The sequence below is a fragment of the Liolophura sinensis genome, chromosome 7, assembly GCF_032854445.1.
Source record: "Liolophura sinensis isolate JHLJ2023 chromosome 7, CUHK_Ljap_v2, whole genome shotgun sequence".
Lineage (NCBI taxonomy): Eukaryota > Metazoa > Mollusca > Polyplacophora > Chitonida > Chitonidae > Liolophura > Liolophura sinensis.
In genome coordinates this window covers 4306216-4325152 of record NC_088301.1, presented here as the reverse complement: position 1 = coordinate 4325152, position 18937 = coordinate 4306216, and the positions used below count along the sequence as shown (strand labels likewise).

At 37.0% G+C, this 18937-nt stretch overlaps 2 protein-coding genes across 2 annotated transcripts; one reads left to right on the top strand and one right to left on the bottom strand.

Moving 5' to 3' along the window:
- Positions 1–8392: 8392 nt before the first annotated feature.
- On the bottom strand, positions 8393–12380 carry LOC135471407 (NADH dehydrogenase [ubiquinone] 1 alpha subcomplex assembly factor 2-like). The gene is made up of 6 exons (XM_064750636.1): positions 12196–12380; positions 11309–11398; positions 10589–10629; positions 9908–9982; positions 9290–9365; positions 8393–8879 (listed from the first exon to the last, which is right to left on the bottom strand). The coding sequence occupies exons 1-6, from the start codon at positions 12323–12325 to the stop codon at positions 8818–8820; spliced, it is 474 nt and encodes a 157-aa protein (XP_064606706.1). The 5' UTR covers positions 12326–12380; the 3' UTR covers positions 8393–8817.
- Positions 12381–12683: 303 nt separating this feature from the next.
- On the top strand, positions 12684–18598 carry LOC135470104 (telomerase RNA component interacting RNase-like). The gene is made up of 3 exons (XM_064748858.1): positions 12684–12999; positions 13540–13611; positions 16093–18598. The coding sequence occupies exons 1-3, from the start codon at positions 12736–12738 to the stop codon at positions 16195–16197; spliced, it is 441 nt and encodes a 146-aa protein (XP_064604928.1). The 5' UTR covers positions 12684–12735; the 3' UTR covers positions 16198–18598.
- Positions 18599–18937: the final 339 nt, after the last annotated feature.

The following is an 18937-nucleotide window of genomic DNA, read 5'->3' as shown; positions in this document are numbered from 1 at the left end:
CAGGCCTACATAAAGAGATCGCTACCATTAAAGCGATCTTACACAAATCCGCCTGTACAGTTAACCTACGTGCAAGACGACACAGAAATAATAGTTTGCCCATTGTAATACATATGAAACATTTTACACTACTTTTACATTGACAAGCGTATACATATAGACACAAAGAGTTGGGTATATGAGCAATGCAGGGTATAGGACAATAATAAAACCCATTTGTGACCTCGATGACCAGATTTAGATCAGATGGGGGCATCCTTAGATATCCGTTTCTGCTGTTTGTTCTTGCGATCTTTACGTTACACGAACACGTCTTTGGTGGTAGGAACTATAAAATCCTTAACCCTGTATACAGGAAGATTTCTGTTCATTTATAGGTCACACATTTATAAACCTTAATTCGAGCGTACCGTTCAGAAATCTGAGATAACGGAAAAAGTAGGGTGTCCATTTCATTGGATACACTCAGTAGCTGCCTGTGCGCGGTCCGAATCAGACCAATGACATACAGGACCGTGCGATTCAAATGTCAAATCATTCATTGGGACTCCTCATGTGGGGGACACAAACTGACCATGTACAACAATGTCGATTCTGTTTGGGATATTCAGTTGACACATACCACTGGGAACATTTCATCGCAGGTATAAACAATTAATTCATCAGAATTGTAAATAATTTGACTCATGTAATTACAAACATTTGATAAAGGTTGTAAATATTTCCCCTGTACAAAATGTCCAGTCGTGCTGTTTTCCTCCACGGCCGTACATTCCGGGGTTTTGTAGCAACCTGGGGATAGTTGTGGATTTCCCCTGAGCTCTGTGCGGTTTCCTCCTACCATAATGTGAGCGGTGTCGTACAAGTGAAATATTCTTGAAATATTCTTAAATCAAATAAATAAATATACAGTTCCCAAAATAGCTAGTCTGGCTGAAGTTTCCAGTTGTATAACCAACATATCCGTTTTTTATGTATTCAAGATAGAAGTTTACGTAAATACTGAGGAAAATGGGATTCAGATGAAGTTGAAGTTATATGACTGTATAGTTATGCCGTGTGGTCCAAATCAAGACACAGGCTTGATTCTGCATTATACAATAAAACAACATGATAAAACAGCGATTTGCTTAGAAATTATTGTGCCTAACGAAATGTTATTTCTACTCATCTGCATCGTGAAGTGTAAACTACATGGTATGTACTCCGTGAACATATTACATGACATTTTACTTTTGTATTTCCCACGGTTTGAATAAAAAGAAGGTAGGCCCATACATCTATTCTTATGTACGGGTATTCCGAAGTACATGAATATGAGGTAGACATTCAAACCAAAACAAACATAAAGGAAAATGGCGCAACTATAAGCTGTTGAAACCAGATGCTCCTTGCACATGTTCAGTGGTTCTAATAAAACTCGCCAACCGAAATCAACACGCAACGTCAAGCTGAAAAAGTCGACATAGAGTTCTTTCATCGAGTTTTTCCTGGTTAAATTCCACTTCGAGTCCTGACAGGCGACAACATTGAGTTTTAATGGGGCTTTAACAATACAAATGTCAGTCCACTTGAAAGCTTCACGTGGATATCCTTTAAAGATGTCTTTTCAACACGAAAAACTCCACAGACCTCTACTGCAGAGTATATATAGAGCACACCGATAGAGAATTGACGTCTATTTATCAAACCTATTAATTAAGCCAATCAAGTCCTTAACCATACACCACACCGGTAGCTCATAGACACAATCAAACAACTGACAATATATTACTTGTTTATTTACTTGATTCATGTTTTTCGCCGTACTCAGGAATATTTCACTTATACGACGTCGGTCAGGGTGTATTGGAGTGGTAGGAAACCAAACAGAGCTCGGGTGATGTGTCAATATATCTCGGGTGGGCATAAAAAATGGGCCGTACTTTGACACTCAATATCTCCAAAACCCTCTTACGTCAGCTTCTAAAAAATTACACACTTAAAAGCCATTATGTCCTAAGTAAACAGACCAAATTTCACTTTCATCCTTTAAGATTACTGTTCATGGGACCAAAATCAAAATAGAGTCAAAAACGCATGTTCCGGACATTTCAAAATGATGTTCTACCTTGTTTTACTTGAAAAGGTGATCAATTCATTGTCTACCGCAGAGAAAACCACCTTGATTCAGCAAAACTTGCGCCTACCTGGCAGAAGGGTTTCTCTGACAATAGAGCCAGACGACACTTAATTGACGCATGTCACACAGGTGCAGAGCGCACTCTACTCATGACACCTGATAGGTGGTGCAATGTGGGTCACCGGAACGCGCGATTTTGAGACCATGTTTTCATTTTAACCCTGTGTAGAGACTACTCAAGCTATGACCTTGAAAATTGGTCAGTATATTAACAAAAACAATGCCATCATGTTTGAAAGGGCTTGAACACAGGATAATGGAGCAATGTAGCATCAAAGTACGGCCCATCTGTTATGCCCACCCGATATACTGCATATATGGATCTATAAATACTAGGCCTATATGACCATTATTAGTCTATTTAGTCGTATATACCCGTCACATCACAGATGTATAGCCGAAGTTTCAGAGAAGTAGTCCCTTTGTTAAAGTAAACAAATGGTTGAAAGGAGGTTATCAAAACGGTTGTTCATATATAGTGTTTGGCATAGACATAAGCACGTACAGATTTTGCGAGTAAAGATATGTTTTGTTAAGATGACAGGAGAGTTTACACAGAGACGGGAGTCAGGGATAACAGATCTCAGGTAGGCTATATCACTAACACCTGCTTACGACCACGCACCAAGTGGGCCCGGGGGTCAATATTGATCGAACAAATATTAGATGTAGACCCATATCTAACTCTCAGGCAACTCAAACGTCATTTATAGCCGTATAGGCTTTATAAAACTGCTTAAACGCTATGCATTTGAGTAAATAAGCTAATTTGGAAATTTACTGAGATAGTAATCAAGCGATACTTTTCTAACTTTTGCACTGTTTCGCGTTAATATCAACGGTCCTCTTTCAGTTCACTGCAACCTTGTGGTAGGACTATAGTGAGAATGAGCCCCTCTACGGTGACCTGTTATTGCCATTCACCTTTTCTGATGGTTAACCGTGGTTCAAGGTTTTTCTAAAGAAAGCTTTTCATTATGAATAAAGAATTTAAAGTAGGTCCTATATGGAGAGGGAATTAACGCAGGCATAAAATATTATCGATAAATTCAGCTACAGACTTCGAGAAGCAGTGAAAAACGTTTTCTCTGCAGTGTAAACGTTTTCCCCTCGGTGAAAAGGTGGAGAAATGGTTTACATCGCGGAGAAAACGTTTCCATCGCTGTTTTTCGTTTTCAGGTCAGTTTATTAATTTTGTGTAAACTGTTTTGGTTTCTGTGTCCATTTCCTTCCTACTTTAGATTCTTTGTTCATAATGATAAGCTTCATTATAAAGTCATCTCAATTATTGTCTATTAGTACAAAAAGTTTAAAATTTCGAATGGCACTAACGGGCCACCGTATCCCTCCCCTCTCACCCTAGCGTACACAGCTTGTCTTTGTCGTTCAACAACAATAACAACAACAACAACAATAATAATAATAATAAAAACCAAAAAAAAAAAACAAACAAACAAACAAAAAAAAAACAAAAGCGAAAAACAAAAACAAAAAAATAACATGACAATGTCTCATTTATATATTTTCTTACGTTTTGCCTATTCTATCATTGAACAACTGTTTCCAATTTATATATATCTTTGTTGGATATACATGATCTATATATTTCAATTACAATATTCAGGATATACCGTAGCCGAGTCTTCCAATAAATATTGAATTGTATTCCTACTGAAATGTCTTAAAAAGACCACAGTATTGGAGTGTACAAACTAGGGCAGCTAACGACGAGAGTATGATAGTGGGCAACTTGTCACACGAAATCACTGAAACCAGGGCTCTTGTCGCTTTACCCCAAGTTTTATTCATGTCACATGTGTTAGGTCCCTTTGGATACTTAGAGTATAAAGGGGTTGACATTTTGTATGATTCACTGACTCCCTGTGACTATGATAAATATATCCACAAATTTTACCAGACAGTCGGGGTTTTGCAGACAGACATCAGTGATTTGACAAGCAAGTTCATTTGTTGGTGAGTGTAACTGCGCAGCCACTTCTTGGTGGATAGAATAATGTTATTCCACAAAACATATGAGCGTCAACATGACGAAAATTGGCCATTGAATGATGCCTTGAGTGTATTGTAGTATGACACAAAATGTTATGTCTAGTTGTTGATCGTTTTTCAACAATTTCTGTATTTAACAGCTTACTCAAGTGAATACCAGACTTGTTGGAAAGATAACACAATTTTTAAATCTATTGGACAGCATACTTTTAAATTATTTCTTTTCTACTACAGCTGTAGTGTGTGAAGTTGATACGGCCATCATGGCGTTTTTCTTTTATAACTGCTTTTTTAAGAAACATTTTCCACTTTTGCAGGAGGATTTTTTTTTTTTTAAGCATCCGTGTCTGGCCGATCAGCTGATTATCTGGGGGCCAGAGATATTTTTCTGTGAGTTTTTATTTTTTCTTTGTGTGCTTAAGAAGAATACAACTCAATCGCTTTTTCGTCGAGTTTTTCTTTTTTTATTGAGCCAGCTTGAAGAAAAGGAAAAACTGTGCAAAAGTGGAAAAAATGAAAAACACACAGTTAAAAAAACAAACAAGAAAAGAAAATGCCATGTCCCTTTTACAGTTCCGTAGGCAGATGATTTATACTAAGATTTTGGTACGCAGGGTCTAATTCGTTAGCCTAGGTGGTTTCTGGTTTGTCAAAGTTCACTGGAGGTCGGTTTCTTCTCTATAACCAATACAGCATAAACAGTGAACATAATCTGTATGTGAAAGTGTTTTCTTAATATTTGGAAAATACAGAACAAACAAAAACCCCTGACTGTTTGTTAACATTTGGAAAAGACACCATTGGTATTTTTCATTTGTCAACACTGGACACACATCTATTTCTCAGATAGTGCACTTAAGATTTATTGCCACCTGCCATTAAGAGCTGGTGAGATAGACTTTTTTTCAATGTTATTTTTTTGTTTTGCAGATTTTCACTATTCCATCGATCAGAGTTATAGACAAAAATTGTGTGATCTAAGATGTTTGGCTGGGATTGGAGAGAAACCCTTGAAAATGTTGTAAAATGGGCTGCCACAAATCCTTGGGATTTTATTTACTATGTCCTTCTGTGCCTGTCTCCGTTTTTCATAATAAGTGCACTGCTGGCCTGGCAGTTAGCAAAACAAATTGAAAGTCAGGAGAAGGAAAAGAAAAGGAAAGCAAAGCGCGAGGCAAACATTGCCAAAGCCAAGAGACAAAAAGCTGACTGATGTGACTCTGAAAGGATCAAATGAAAGAAATACAACATTGGTTGAGAATGCCATTTGTATCACAATTGGTTTTAAGACTCTGATAACTTTCGCAAGTCCACAGTGAAGCAAGAAAGAATGTATATTTGCTCAGTTTTTGGATTCAAGCTTGTAACTCTTTATTACTCTAATAAAAAAAAATACATGGCTTTTCCTTGAATGATGAGAAGCATTGTTCATCACACTGATTTGTTACATGAGTTCTGTAGAGTGTAAAGGCAACTAGAGCCTGTTTCAGTAATTTAAGTGACATTTCATACATATGTAGATGTATTGTTCAAGAAATAAGATTATAGGGCAAATAGATTTAGTTCTTGAAACGAGAAAGAATTAGGCCAGATGACGTGGGACAATAAACAAACCTCTTTCCTGCCACACTTGGCTGCATTGTTAATTTTTTTTTTTTTTTTTTTACCTTTTTAATTCTGACTTTAATACATGTAATGTCAAATTGATTGTCTCTGACATATAACTTGAAAAGGTTCACAAACCTTGTACTGGCAGGACAAAAAAATTTGTTTAATACATACATGTATGTCATAATATGTATATTTATGGTCCTTTGAGGGTCAGGGTGAGGTTGTGGTGTGGAAAAAAACATACCTGTTTTTATCTTTTGGTAACATGATTTTACGTTAGGTTTGAATTGTCACATTCTGTACAGAAAATTGAACTTCCTCGTGTTCTTGCATGATACATGTTGTTTATTCACAGTGATTGGCAATTTGTACATATACAATTTGGGACCAGTGAATAAAAGCCTTTTTTCAGGTACGTCCAGGATTCTCCCGTAGTATAATTCTTCAAACCACAACCTTTAATGATGCATATATAGTGCTTGTGGAGAATTGCTTACCTTTTTTTGTAGGTTGAAGAGGAGGTGAAGGTCTCGAGAAGCTACTGGTGTGTAGAGAGTCTCAGTGTTTTTATGCACTTGATTGATTGGTGTGCAGTGGCGTGGTTCAGTTGTTGTAACTGTTATCCCATCGGCGGTGAAGACGAGACGTGGTCGGGGTGATGGTCAGGTTCAGTCCTGATTGGTTGACTGACAAAGGTCTCATCCTGGAAGATCGGTTAGTTCACATCGTGACTCTGCCGCTCACACTGCAGGGCATCCAAGTGCATGGACTGTTGTTTCCCCATAGTTGATGATAAGAAGACAATCATGTGTGTCAGTGGTTTAGGATGATCTCCCTTGATACCTCGTCACCCGGCGTACATATATGGCCCTTTTCGCAACAGTATGGTTGAAATATTGCTCATGTGGCCTTAATACCAAATCATTCATTTCTTCTGTCAGGAAGTTTTACATTTGACAACATGAGGATTGTGAATGAAATAATTTTGGGTATTGAACAACCCAAAGAATATAAAATAAATATTTCTGCCAGCTGAATTTAAATGTAATATCTATAAAATGCCCTTTACAGTGACACCGTAGTCCTGGAACCCTGGAAACTCCAACACTGTTCCAAAGTGGCCACTTTTAGGATTGCTTGAAGCGTACAAATCTGGTCGTAAGGATTCATCGTAACTGTTTTTAACTTTTGCCACATATTGCATACAGTAGCGCTAACAATTTATGAACAATCTATTCTGAAAAGAGCTATAGTAATATTGGCCCGACATATATTTATTAAAACTAACTATATTTTAGCTTTGACCTAAGAGCCTCTCATACACTCACAAATGCAGCCATTGTGAGTTTATTTTAAGGTCTTGGGGGCTTCCTTTGTCATACGTGGGTTGTCTGTCAGCAACCTGCGGATGGTCGTGGGTTTCCTTCGGGCCCCTCTATCATTTCCAAAAAAATATCAATCAAATAAGTAAATAAACATTTCTGCTCTCCTAAAACCTCAACATGTTCAGAGCCAAAAGTCCTCTGATAACGCCAGTCACCTCAATCGGAAAGCTAGACATGTTAATGATATAACCAGGTTAAAAAGTAACTAGTTTTGTAGTTGTTTTGCCTCATATAAGTTATAACTGTAAATAATGGTCCATAAGTAGCAGCTGAACTACTGCACTTCTGTTCTGTTAATACACTACTAACTATAATACATATATAGTGATGGCTTTATGTTTATTATTACCTCACTAGTATTTTATCATTGCTCACCTATTTGACAGTTCATGAGTGGAGAAATACAAAGCCTGGAGAAAATCACACCAGGCAAAACTCCTGGTGTAAGAAGGCAGCAGAACTAGTGAAAGCTGGGTTTGCACATACAACCTTACAAGGCAATAGGGTTGTCAGAGGAGGCAATCAGAATGCCTTCCCCTCAGCCGGCAACACTGCAATCTACAAACACTAGTCAGTCAAGCCTTCTAAATCCCAGGTCTTTTAGAGTTGCCCCCCTTGATCCGAATTGAGTAGATTATGCAGGTACTGCCTTATATCATTTTCTCATAACAGTGGTCTTCAGCGTTATTTCTACAACCTCCAAACAACTAAATATTCGCAACACTGTACGTACTACATCTGGAAATGTAAGTTTGGGGACATTTCAACTTCGACTGTTAACAGAAATTGAAGCAAATGGAGTATAACAAAGACAAGCAATAACAGTAACCAGGTGTTTGTATCACTTAACCGACATATAGAGACCATAAAAATTTACACAATTTCTTATCTTTGAATGAGTATTCTTGTCAACTGCTGAGTAAAAACTCACAACTTTCTCATCAAATTTTTGTTTTAATGAAAACAGATGTCTGCAAGATTGAATTAGTGACTTTTGAAACCTGGATATCTAATTTTAAGAAATCATTGCTAAAAGCACATCACGAATTACTTGCTCAACAACTTTCAAAACGTGTCTTTGACCAAACTTGTGTTTATTATAACACAGTAAATGCTGTTCCATGCATTTGAGCATCTCCTCACCATCAGCCTACAAATACTTCCTTCTTATTTATACAAAATAAAAACAAACGTACAATGATGATAAGTTTCAACTGTTTATTTTAACATCCAATGTGAAGTCACTGGCAGGTTTTAAGGTTGTTGGTGTGTTTACTGAGGTACTGAACCTGAATCATTGTGACTCAGATTAATAACAAAGGTTATTAATTCAAGATGGTGCTGATCCAAACCAAACACTCAAATGCAAAAATTTGTAACTTTTCTTAGAGTATACTAATTTCTCATAGTGGGATGCAGGTAAGGGCGGATGAATGATGGATTGTGTTTTTATATCTGGTATGTACACTGAACTGGAAATCCCCACCACTCCTACCCTCAACACCCCATTAACACACACATACGTTCTCTCACTGATCCTGAGAATTAGAATCAACAAATCTTCATACAATCTCATTCTACACTACAGAGAAGAGCTCATCAATCAGGTGCTCTCCAGCCCAGTTCTTGTCACCTCTTTCCTGACTTCAAGCCAGGTGTCGTTTCCATGCCATCATACACTGGGAATTTAGCTACAAACAGAAAAACACATGTATCACTCTGTGAACTATACATCTGTCTGATGAACTTCTTGAATTCCATGATATTACTATTATCTGACCCTTATTACTGCACCCTAGGATTTGAATGTAATAAGATATCAATCCTAATTCAAATTTCTAGTCTAGAAAAAATGCATGTAATAATTAACAAACAGAAGACAAGGGCAATGGAGATTTAGTTCAAACAAATTAAATCTTCCTCTTAAGAGAGCTTCTGAAGAACAAGTAAAATGTTGTCTTGGAGCACACAAAGGCAAAAATGGCCATATGGTCATTAGCAACTGAATCTTGTATCTCAACGTATTTCTACATGATACAACTTGTGTCCACACAACTAAAATGACACAAGAATGTATACAAATGTCTTTATGAGTACATACATCCTCTCATATCAGCATCTGATGTTACTCCATCCCAGGGTTTAGAATCTCCCTCCCCAAGCAAAGGCTCTTCTGCCTGCACACAAAAAAAAGAGACAAAAAAAATCAATCCCAAATATCTGTAACAAGTCTTAATTGTAGGTCTAACCATGTAATTACAATGTTCCCTTTAGCTGCAGCAAAAAAAAAAGAAAGAAAAAACAAAACAAAAACAAAAAAAACCCCAATCATCCTGCAACCATATGTTCCCTCAAATAAAGCAAGAAATGACAAAGTTCTATGATAAATCAAAATATTTTTCTTTAATACAGAAAGAGTCTGCCCGATTCTATAGCATCCCTATGAGCTATGGGTCCAGACTGCAGATTAGAGGCCAGGTTCCCTTTGATATAAACCAAATGGGGAAATATTGCATACTCTTGTTTATAAGTGCTATCTACCTCCAGACTGCAAGGACGTTCCCTTTAGTCTGGTAGTAGAAGCATACACTCCAAACCCACAGATCACTGGTTCAAATCCCATGCTGGTAAGCCCAGGTCACACTTGGATTCCTAGAGAACAAAGATAAAAACCACCCGTAACAGACTCTTTCAGAACTGTAGTCAAACTCACACATACCTGTTTGCTTTTGTCTTCTAGTTCCTGAGCCCTCCTCAATGTCCTCAACATCAAAGCATGGTTTTTGTCCAATTCCTGTCATAATTCACAAAAACATGTAATTGTAAGCATTTCATTTTTAATTTTGATAAAAGTCATGGAACAAAGTTGATGCATCAATTCAGCTTCAGTAAAATGTTTTTGTGGAAAATGACTTAGAAATTTTATATGTGTTTATTTATTTCATTGGTGTTTTATGCTGTACTCAAGAATATTTCACTGATATACCAGCGGCTAGCATTATGGTGGGAGGAAAGTGGGTAGAACCCATGGGAAATCCACAACCATCCAGGTTGCTGGCAGACCATTAATAATTTATATGGTATAAATTGTAGGCTTATGTCTCTTTCCTCAGAACATTCAAGGAAAAGACAGGTAAAATTACTAAAGTCTAACAAAATACAAAAATACATATATACTTTATTTTTTATTTATTTGATTAATGTTCTATGCCATAATCAAGAATATTTCACTTATACGTCGGCAGCCAGCATTAAGGTGAGAGGAAACCAGGACAAACCCACGACCATCTGTAGGTTGTACATATTATAAAAGTTTGTACTAAGGCCATAAGAAAATTTTGGTAAGAACAGCAGTTTTTGGACATTCTTAACCACTATTAATCACACTCTGTCACGTTACCTGTTGAGTAGGCGGGTCATCTCTCCTGCCACGCAGCCAAGCTGAAACCATCCAGGGATAACTCTTTAACTCATGCAACTACTCAACAGATTACATACCCCAGATAGTGTTGGCTCCCCTTGTGGTCCACGCATAATATACAATAATGCATCCTATTTTACAGACACTCTTTAAGGCTTTACCCCAACACTGCAGTACAGGTACTTCAAAACACAGCTTCTTTGCTTTGCCATCAAAACACAGCAAGAAAGAGAGTGAAGAAATGTCATAGATGACTGGAGTATAGTTAAGTAAAGCTGAGGGCTAGTAAAACGTGTGGTTAAATATTAATCATTTAATTAAATTTTAATTTAATATACAGAAAGTTAAATGCAAGCCTGAAAATAGATTATGAGTATGAGGATGAAATCTGATGCCTTTGAAACCTTAGACTAATACAAATTGTGCAAACAATGGTGCTTGCTGTTTATAAAATCCACTGTAATTCTGGCTTTCGACCACTCTTCTTTGCTGTCTACAAGTAGGCCTACTGGTCAGATATTCATAATTCACCTGAGAAGAGCATGTCCAGCAGGTTCTGACTGGGTGCTGAAGCAGCAAGAACCAAGTTACAATTCAAATGTCTGCAGCACTTTTGGGAAATGCTGTTGGACTCATGATAAATAAAAAAATAGCAACCCTGCGGCTAGATGGACAAAGCCTGGGCTTTTTCCTAATTACCTTCCCATTCCACTGGGACTTCTGGGGGTTTGAACTGGTCATTGTTAACAGGCTCCACCCATCTCCCACCCCTCAGGTTCCTCTTTGGATCTGAAATATTTGATAATTAGAGCCTATAACAAACTGAAACAATAAGGCCTAGTTAATGTGCCAAGTATCGATCTAAATAAAAGTGTTCAGTACTACATGTACGTTTATACAGTAACAGCAAACAGGTTTTTCTTGACTCTTGATTTTTGACAGCAGGGACATACATGTATCTACAAAAATACTTGTATGTTCTGATCCCAACTTACAAAAGTTACATTGTGAGTGTGCATAAAGAAATATTGTAAATTCGACTCAAAATGACACTTTCTGAGAGCTTTTAAGTCAGTGAATGAAAACTGAACTTTTCATTGGTAAACTGTCATATTACTGTTCAGTTTACTTGCTAGTATTTATAGAGCTGGCATAGTTTAGGCGACCACAGTGTGAGAGACAAAATATTGTACTGAATTATAACAGGGCTAAAAGTGTTCTTGCACAAAGCAATCATAGTAATAGTTGACTGTAACTACCATGTCAACATTTGCTTTTAACATGTGTCTCCATGGTAAATACAATTTACAATTACAATTTGTGCAAGCAGCCCTCAGTTGGACAGTAATAAAGATAAGTTTGCAAATTACCTTACCCAATTCTGAAATTGAAGTGGACTTTATATGAGAATGATTAAGTCCCTAAGATCAATACTTTCATTGTTAACTCTTTGCTCAGTGTTGAATAGTGTTACTCCGTTACTTGGTCAATGTATGTTAATGGTAGCTCTATGGAGCTATGTTTACATGAACACGGCTCCACAGAGCCACATTGTAACTCATGCATGTAAGTATGTGATCATCAACCTGCTTCTTTCAGAAAATAACGGTTGCCAAGGTGATCTTCTCCAACAAGCGTGACTGTTTGTTTGGGTGCACTGAAAGAGTTTCTTAAGTTCTTCAAAACTTGACCCAATACAGAGATTCTTCGAGACATGGATGTTTAGCCTGTTAGGTGTTTTCTGAAGTCAAAGATATGTGTTCAGGTGAACTGTCAGTTTGAGACGGGTCACCTAAAAATATTGACTTCTACCGGAAACGGATTTTTTAAACCAACATGACTTTGTGTAAATTTTCTACCGAAATATATGTAAAGGCCGATACAGTCTGAGCAACAGATGAATGGTATTTCTTCAAATTTACAACTTTAAAGCCATTGTATATACTATGCAAATATTAAAGTTCCGAGTAGATGTTAAGTGATATAAATTAATACATCGTAATAATTTGAAACAATACTTTCTATTGGCTAAAACATAACCAATGACCATCCAGCTTTGTAATGCAAGCAAAATGGACGACCACTTGCGAAAAATAACATCCTCAACGTCAACAAGAAAACAGAATATGTCACATAGCTGGAACACTCCGTCACAAGGACAGCAGGGAGGATTCAACAAATTCGCAAACGATGGCAGTTTTATGGACATGTTTAGAAGGAAAATGGAAGAGGAGAAAGAGAAAAACAGTGGGTCGCAGTCGACGAACACAAAAATGACAATGCCATCATCGTCGTCAACGTCAGCTCAGTTGAACTCAAAGGAAGAGCCGAAATCGACAACGAACAATGGGACGCTTCCAGCCTCCGAAAAGCCCAGTATCTTGTCTTTTGTAAGCAGACAAGATTAGGGAACAAATATATCCTTCAAGAGCCTTCTAACCCTTGTGTTAGTGATATAATGATGGGAAATATAGGATTTTTTTTGTGCACAGTGCCGACAACATAGTAGATAATGAAATTAGTCACTCCATTGCCGTCAGAACTGGAAAAGAAAGACTCCAAACTGTACTCCAATGTCACTAAACATGCAGAATTCTTGCATTTTCATTTGAAAAATGTATGCTAGAAAGATAATGGGTGCATGGAAGCTTTTAACAGCAGATATTTCATTGTGAAGAAATAATATGCATTCCATCTATCAGTTCTTGCATATCGTGGAGGCATGAAGTGACGACGGGCTAAATGATTGCTATTAAGAGACTGAAATTTGTGAATGTCGTTTACACACCCAGCAATAACTAAGTGCAGTTGCACAACAAATTTAGTTTGCAAAGGTATTTAAAGGGAAATTAGTATTTGAAGGTAGTCATTACAGTCGGCTCTACAAGAAAATGACGTAAACTGAATTTGTTAAGTACTTGTTTTCCCAGGTTGGGAAAAGACGGGGTGGAAAAGTTCTGAAAACTGGAGCAGTGAAGAAGGTCCGGAAAGAGGAAGAGAAGGTAACTTAGTAGGAAAAATATTTTGTGAGGGTGAAAAATGAATCATATGGCATGTTTCTTTTCCTTCAATCCCAGGCATTTGATACCAGCCTCCTAAATATATATGTCATATAAGTCATGCTGGCTTTCTCTCCGGCCGTAAGTGGGAAGGTCTGCGAGCAATCTGCAGATGGTTGTCGGTTTCCTCCGGGCTCTGCTTGGTTTCCTCCCACTATAATGCTGGCCGCCGTAGTATACGTGAAATAGTCTTGAGTATGGCCTAAAACACCAATCAAATAAATAAATAAAATAAATATAAATACATATATATAAGAAGTAAAGGAATGAAATGACTTTCGAACTGTTATCTGCTCAAATCCACCGTTAGTATTTTCAAATCACTTGTATCTTGTCCCAGAGGCACTAATATGCACTAAGTAAGCCCATAAAACAGCTGTGTCCACGCTCCTTCTTGCTTAGACTGCAAATTTGGGTAAAGGGAGATAACCTGTATATATAAATATATATATATATATATATATATATATATATATATATAATAAAAAAACAAATAAGCCTTCTCAACTTTGTACATCTTGGTATTCTGACTGCAGTTTCGCATGTCTTGTTCTTACCAAGGAATGAAGTATAACAGTTCGACAGAAAATTCAATTTTCTATTCAGACCGAGTTGATACCTATTTATAAACAAAGTTTATTCAACATGTAATAAAGCCTGCTTTCCATCCTGACCTTTGTAAAATGGAAAAACTCTCTAACAAAGGCGATGTTAGAGAGAGAGAGAGCACTGTCTAATGTGTCTACTAACAGGAAGAAAACAGTAATTTTCATTGAAAATCTGCTGTCTGGGTGCAGTGAACTGGGATCTTAATTCTGTTGTCTGACCAGTGTATTGTTTGCCACACCCCTGGCAGTTAAGTGCATAGATTCACAGTTCATGTTCATTTTAACAGTGAATAAGGAGTCATTTGTGGTAAATTTTTGGTAAATCGTAATACAAAAGATGTGGAAAGTTGAAAAGACTTATTTGTTTCTTTATTCTGTCATTTCTCCACATTAGAAAAATCTTACTTTTATGCCCATATATATATATATATATATATATATACACACAAAACACGCTTGCTTTGGAAATACTAACCGTGCATTCCAGCAGATCTATAATATCTCTATGTAGGGAAACAAGTGGGAAAGTTCTAGGTTGGAGGCTTTATTTCTTGAATTTTAGAGACATTGCATGGTGCTCGTTGAAAGTTGTTTCATACCATTACTTCTTATATATATGTGCAGCCGTCGTATGAGTGAAATATTCTTGAGTATGATGTAAAACTCCAATCAAATAAATAAAAAATACATATATGTGTAGGAGACTGGTATATGGCATATATAGAGTTCACGGACTGGATTTGAGCACCTGTACTTCGATTTAATAATATGGTCATTTTACCAGTTACAGGACACCTGCATGATAGTGGCCTCTTCTACCAGAATAAGTACAAATTAAAGCATGGATAGTATGGGAATATTAATAATTCATGGGAAATTTCAACAGTAGACTAAAGGGGTGTTTCTAGTACTGGTGGGTACGGCAACTATCGACAAACCAAGCTTATCATTGTCACTTGTGTGATTTTATTTTTGCCAAGGGTGTTTCACCAATAGCTTATAAAGTAAAAGGCGACCACTCTAGGGGCCTGTGATAGCAACATAAAATGGTCAACTCTAAATTGGTCAAAGGCCCAGAAAGTGGTAGAAATTCTTCACATGGTGCATCTAGAAAGCAAATAGATTTATCACATTTAAACACAAGTTAGACATGAGTATCCCGTTATGATGAGCGGTGAACAGAATGGCTACTTTCGTTGAGGAGGCTTTCAAACGTCTGACACAACCTCAGCTCTTCACCAAGAAGATTTAAGGGAAAGTCAAATCGGTTATGAAAATATGAACAGATGATGCAGGATAAAAAATTCACAAATACCCCAGAACTTGATAAAAACAGGAACTGTCAAAATGACTATTGTAATATGGCAGCATTTGAAAACACTTGCAAAACACCATCATAAGAGGTGTACCATAGCCAATGTTATTATTAGTACAAGATGTTTGATATTCTTTTCACAGTGATATGAAAGTAATAATTTTTTGGCCGTATCAGCAAGAGAAAAAAGTCACAACAGAGAAAGGAGACCAACTATGGTGGTCAAGAAACTTGTTTGCTCTTCATAGCAAAGCCTGTTTCTGGCATTGTTTATAAATGTTTACACTTCTCCATCATTGCAACATGCTGCATTCCAAATACGCGATTATATATAACGCAGTCACATATGTCCCCCTAGTTTTTAACTGTGTGTTTGTTCACACACCTTATTGGTGTATGTGCTTCCCTCCTGAGGTCATTGACACCTGTCAGACCCCCATTTTGTCAGCCTCATTGTCTTTTACATTGTTCACAACATTGGTATTATTTTTGTTTTTTCAGACGTCAGAAAGTAAAGACGCATGGGCTCTATACCTTGATGAAGTAAAGAAATACAAAAGTCAGATGTGTGTTGATGAGGACAAGACTAGACCTCTTGTAAAGTAATAAGTGCAAGAAGAAATTTCGTTAGCTGAATTAATATTTATAGGAGGGCAGAGATTTGCCATTGGCACAGTCTTCCTTTGAATACTTGGCGTTACCATGCCAAGTTAAGAATTCCCCTCTTGAAGAAAGGGTCAAGGGGCACACATTCTTCATTTTGACTCAAGGCAGAATTTAGTGAGGTATATGTTTGTAATATACAAGCTATTAAGAAACTCCTGGAACATAATTTTGGTTGACTAGCATGCCTTCTTGAAATTTATCCTAAGCAACTGAATAAAATCCATGGTATGAATACATTTACACAATTTGAAATATGGCGTCTTGGTAACTTTGTTAAGGAATTTGTTAAAGAGTATGATAAGGCAGTGGATCACCCTGTGAGTTACACAGTGGAAAAGCAAAGAAACAAGGTACCCTAAATGACCCTAAATTTCGTCCTTGATTAACTTGCCCTTCCTCATTCAGTGAGTTCTATAGATTTTAGAAAGGTGTTTTGAGGTTTGCTTGGAACATGGGATGATGTTTACTGAAAAATTGTAAGTTTCAGAACCAAGAATAATATTTTTCTGACATTTATTTGCCTCTATAAATGCACTTTTGTGGGCAAAATGTTAGGCCATTTAGAGTAGTTCACAAAGATGTAAAATGTGGTTAGCATTCATGTGGAAGTTTTTAGGGCAAGGGCTAAAATAGTGGTGAAGAATGACCCCAGTTAAAAAATATTTTGTCTTGTAACTTTCTGTTAAAATAGCTCTCAAGCTTTCTGATTGACAATTTTGACATTAACAAGAAAATTATATTTGATTAATTTTCTGTTTATATACTTTTTTGATGACAGTTTTTCAAAACAAAAGGTAAATTTCATGATACATTTTATTTTGACATTTTGGAGGATGTTTACCTGTATTTTACCAGTGGCTAGATTTGAAGTTTCCGTGATACTGTTCAACCATAACAGAGTAGTTAGATTATAGTTTGTTCAAGGTTTCTTTTTACTTTCAAGATGCTGGCTGGGGTGTTACTAGGCGCATGTGTAAGGTGATATGGGCCATACAATTTGACAGTGGCTCCATTTCGCATGTTAAAGGGTATCATTTCTTTTATTCTGGCCATTTACCTGTCTTGTCATACAATGTCTTTAATCGTAAAAAAAGGTTTTGTGTATCAAGTTGTTTTGTGAATGGGATGATGAGGTTGCATTGTTTTTATGCTATGGCCATGGGACTCGGCAGATTAGAGCTTTGGTAACTAGTGCCAAGACACAATCGTGGATAAAAGGTTAGAGGCTGAGCCACAGAAAACGTAAGGAACGTGTGCTTGTGTGAAAATGGGTGCTGGAGTGCAGGGGTGTTGATGTGAGGGTGTTTGGGGGGAGGTGGGTGGAAGAGTTTTCTGTACAAGTGTATACATCCGATATGCATTGAAATGTTGGATCAAGTTGTTTTGTATGCTCATTTTATAGATCATTTTTCAGAAAGACTTCCTGGGGTGTGTTCTAGTGATTTTGTTTTTGATATGTCAGTGTGTTGATACAGCTGTCACCTTCTTTTACCTCTACCCGTCTTTCTTTGCCCATATTTGTGCCGCTTACATTTAACTGTGCATTGGAGGAAGTTGAAATACAGATTTCTCTTTCTGCCAGCCGACAATGTATACTTGTCGCCAGTTATCTTTCAAAAAACTTTATTTCCTCGGTCTTTTGATGGATCTAAGCCAATACGTGTAGACCCCAGCTGTTGTAACACAAGGTAAATGCTCAAAACTGGGGAAAAGTGTGAACATAGTCAATAAATATATGAGATATGAGATGTGACGTCCATTCTGTATATAAATCTTCATTTTCAGAGGGTACATTTACAAAATGAATATTCTTGTTTTTACAACGTTACGGCATTCTGGCTTCACGTCCTTAACTCTGAAGCTCGGAGCGGGGTTTTGCTTAGATTCGCGCTCATGAGGTCCAAATTCAACCTTTTCATTGATTGTTTTGGGCAGATTTTCGGGGAATAAAATAGGTTTAGAAACTTGTATTAAAAGTAAAACCATGGCGATAAAGCAAATATTCTGGGACTTTGTCGGAAACTCAAGAAAATGTGCTTTGTCTGGTTATTGAAGAAATGAAATATGGTGATGTTCAAACTGCGATCGTTTAATCCTGTATATTTGTCAAATTTCGACTTTGTTTAGACGAAACCATGCCTCAAAAACCACACTTCTTTGGATGAGTACGATGCGTCCTTGCTACTCATTAATGTAGCACAACCATGCACGGAACAAATATTTGTAAATTTATATACCTGTGTGTAGTTTATTATTGTGTTGTTTAAAAATGTAAAAAAAGACCATCATGCTTCTAGTTGTTAACCACTGTTATAAGTATTAAATTGTATATAAATATTAACGACCGCACAGACTTTGTTGTATTTTCTTTTCCGAACTCTGTCAGTGTGTATGCCAATTTGCATGTGATACAAAAGCTGGTCAATGGTCGTATTGAGACCAAGTTATAGGGAAACGGCTCGAAATGTGTCAGATTAACGAGATGGAACATTTACCGCTGTTCACACGAGCATTAAAACTTTCCTAACATAAACCGACTTCAACCTTAGGGTCTCGGTTCTGATGAGGCTATACGTAAATAAGTACATGTCGACATCTTTAGGTCTCAGCAGTTACAGTTCAAGATACATTTACGTATAGGCTCATCAGAATTGAGACCTTAAACACTCATAGCGCTAGT

Excerpts from the sequence above, each read along its gene's own strand:
- LOC135471407 (XM_064750636.1), bottom strand. The coding sequence starts at position 12,325 with ATGTCTCGAAGAATCTCTGTATTGGGTCAAGTTTTGAAGAACTTAAGA. Across the intron at positions 9,983-10,588 it reads ATGACCCGCCTACTCAACAG|GAATTGGACAAAAACCATGC; the intron begins GTAACGTGACAG and ends GAATTATGACAG. Across the intron at positions 9,366-9,907 it reads TAGAAGACAAAAGCAAACAG|GCAGAAGAGCCTTTGCTTGG; the intron begins GTATGTGTGAGT and ends TTTTGTGTGCAG.
- LOC135470104 (XM_064748858.1), top strand. The coding sequence starts at position 12,736 with ATGTCACATAGCTGGAACACTCCGTCACAAGGACAGCAGGGAGGATTC. Across the intron at positions 13,000-13,539 it reads AGCCCAGTATCTTGTCTTTT|GTTGGGAAAAGACGGGGTGG; the intron begins GTAAGCAGACAA and ends TTGTTTTCCCAG. Across the intron at positions 13,612-16,092 it reads TCCGGAAAGAGGAAGAGAAG|ACGTCAGAAAGTAAAGACGC; the intron begins GTAACTTAGTAG and ends TTGTTTTTTCAG.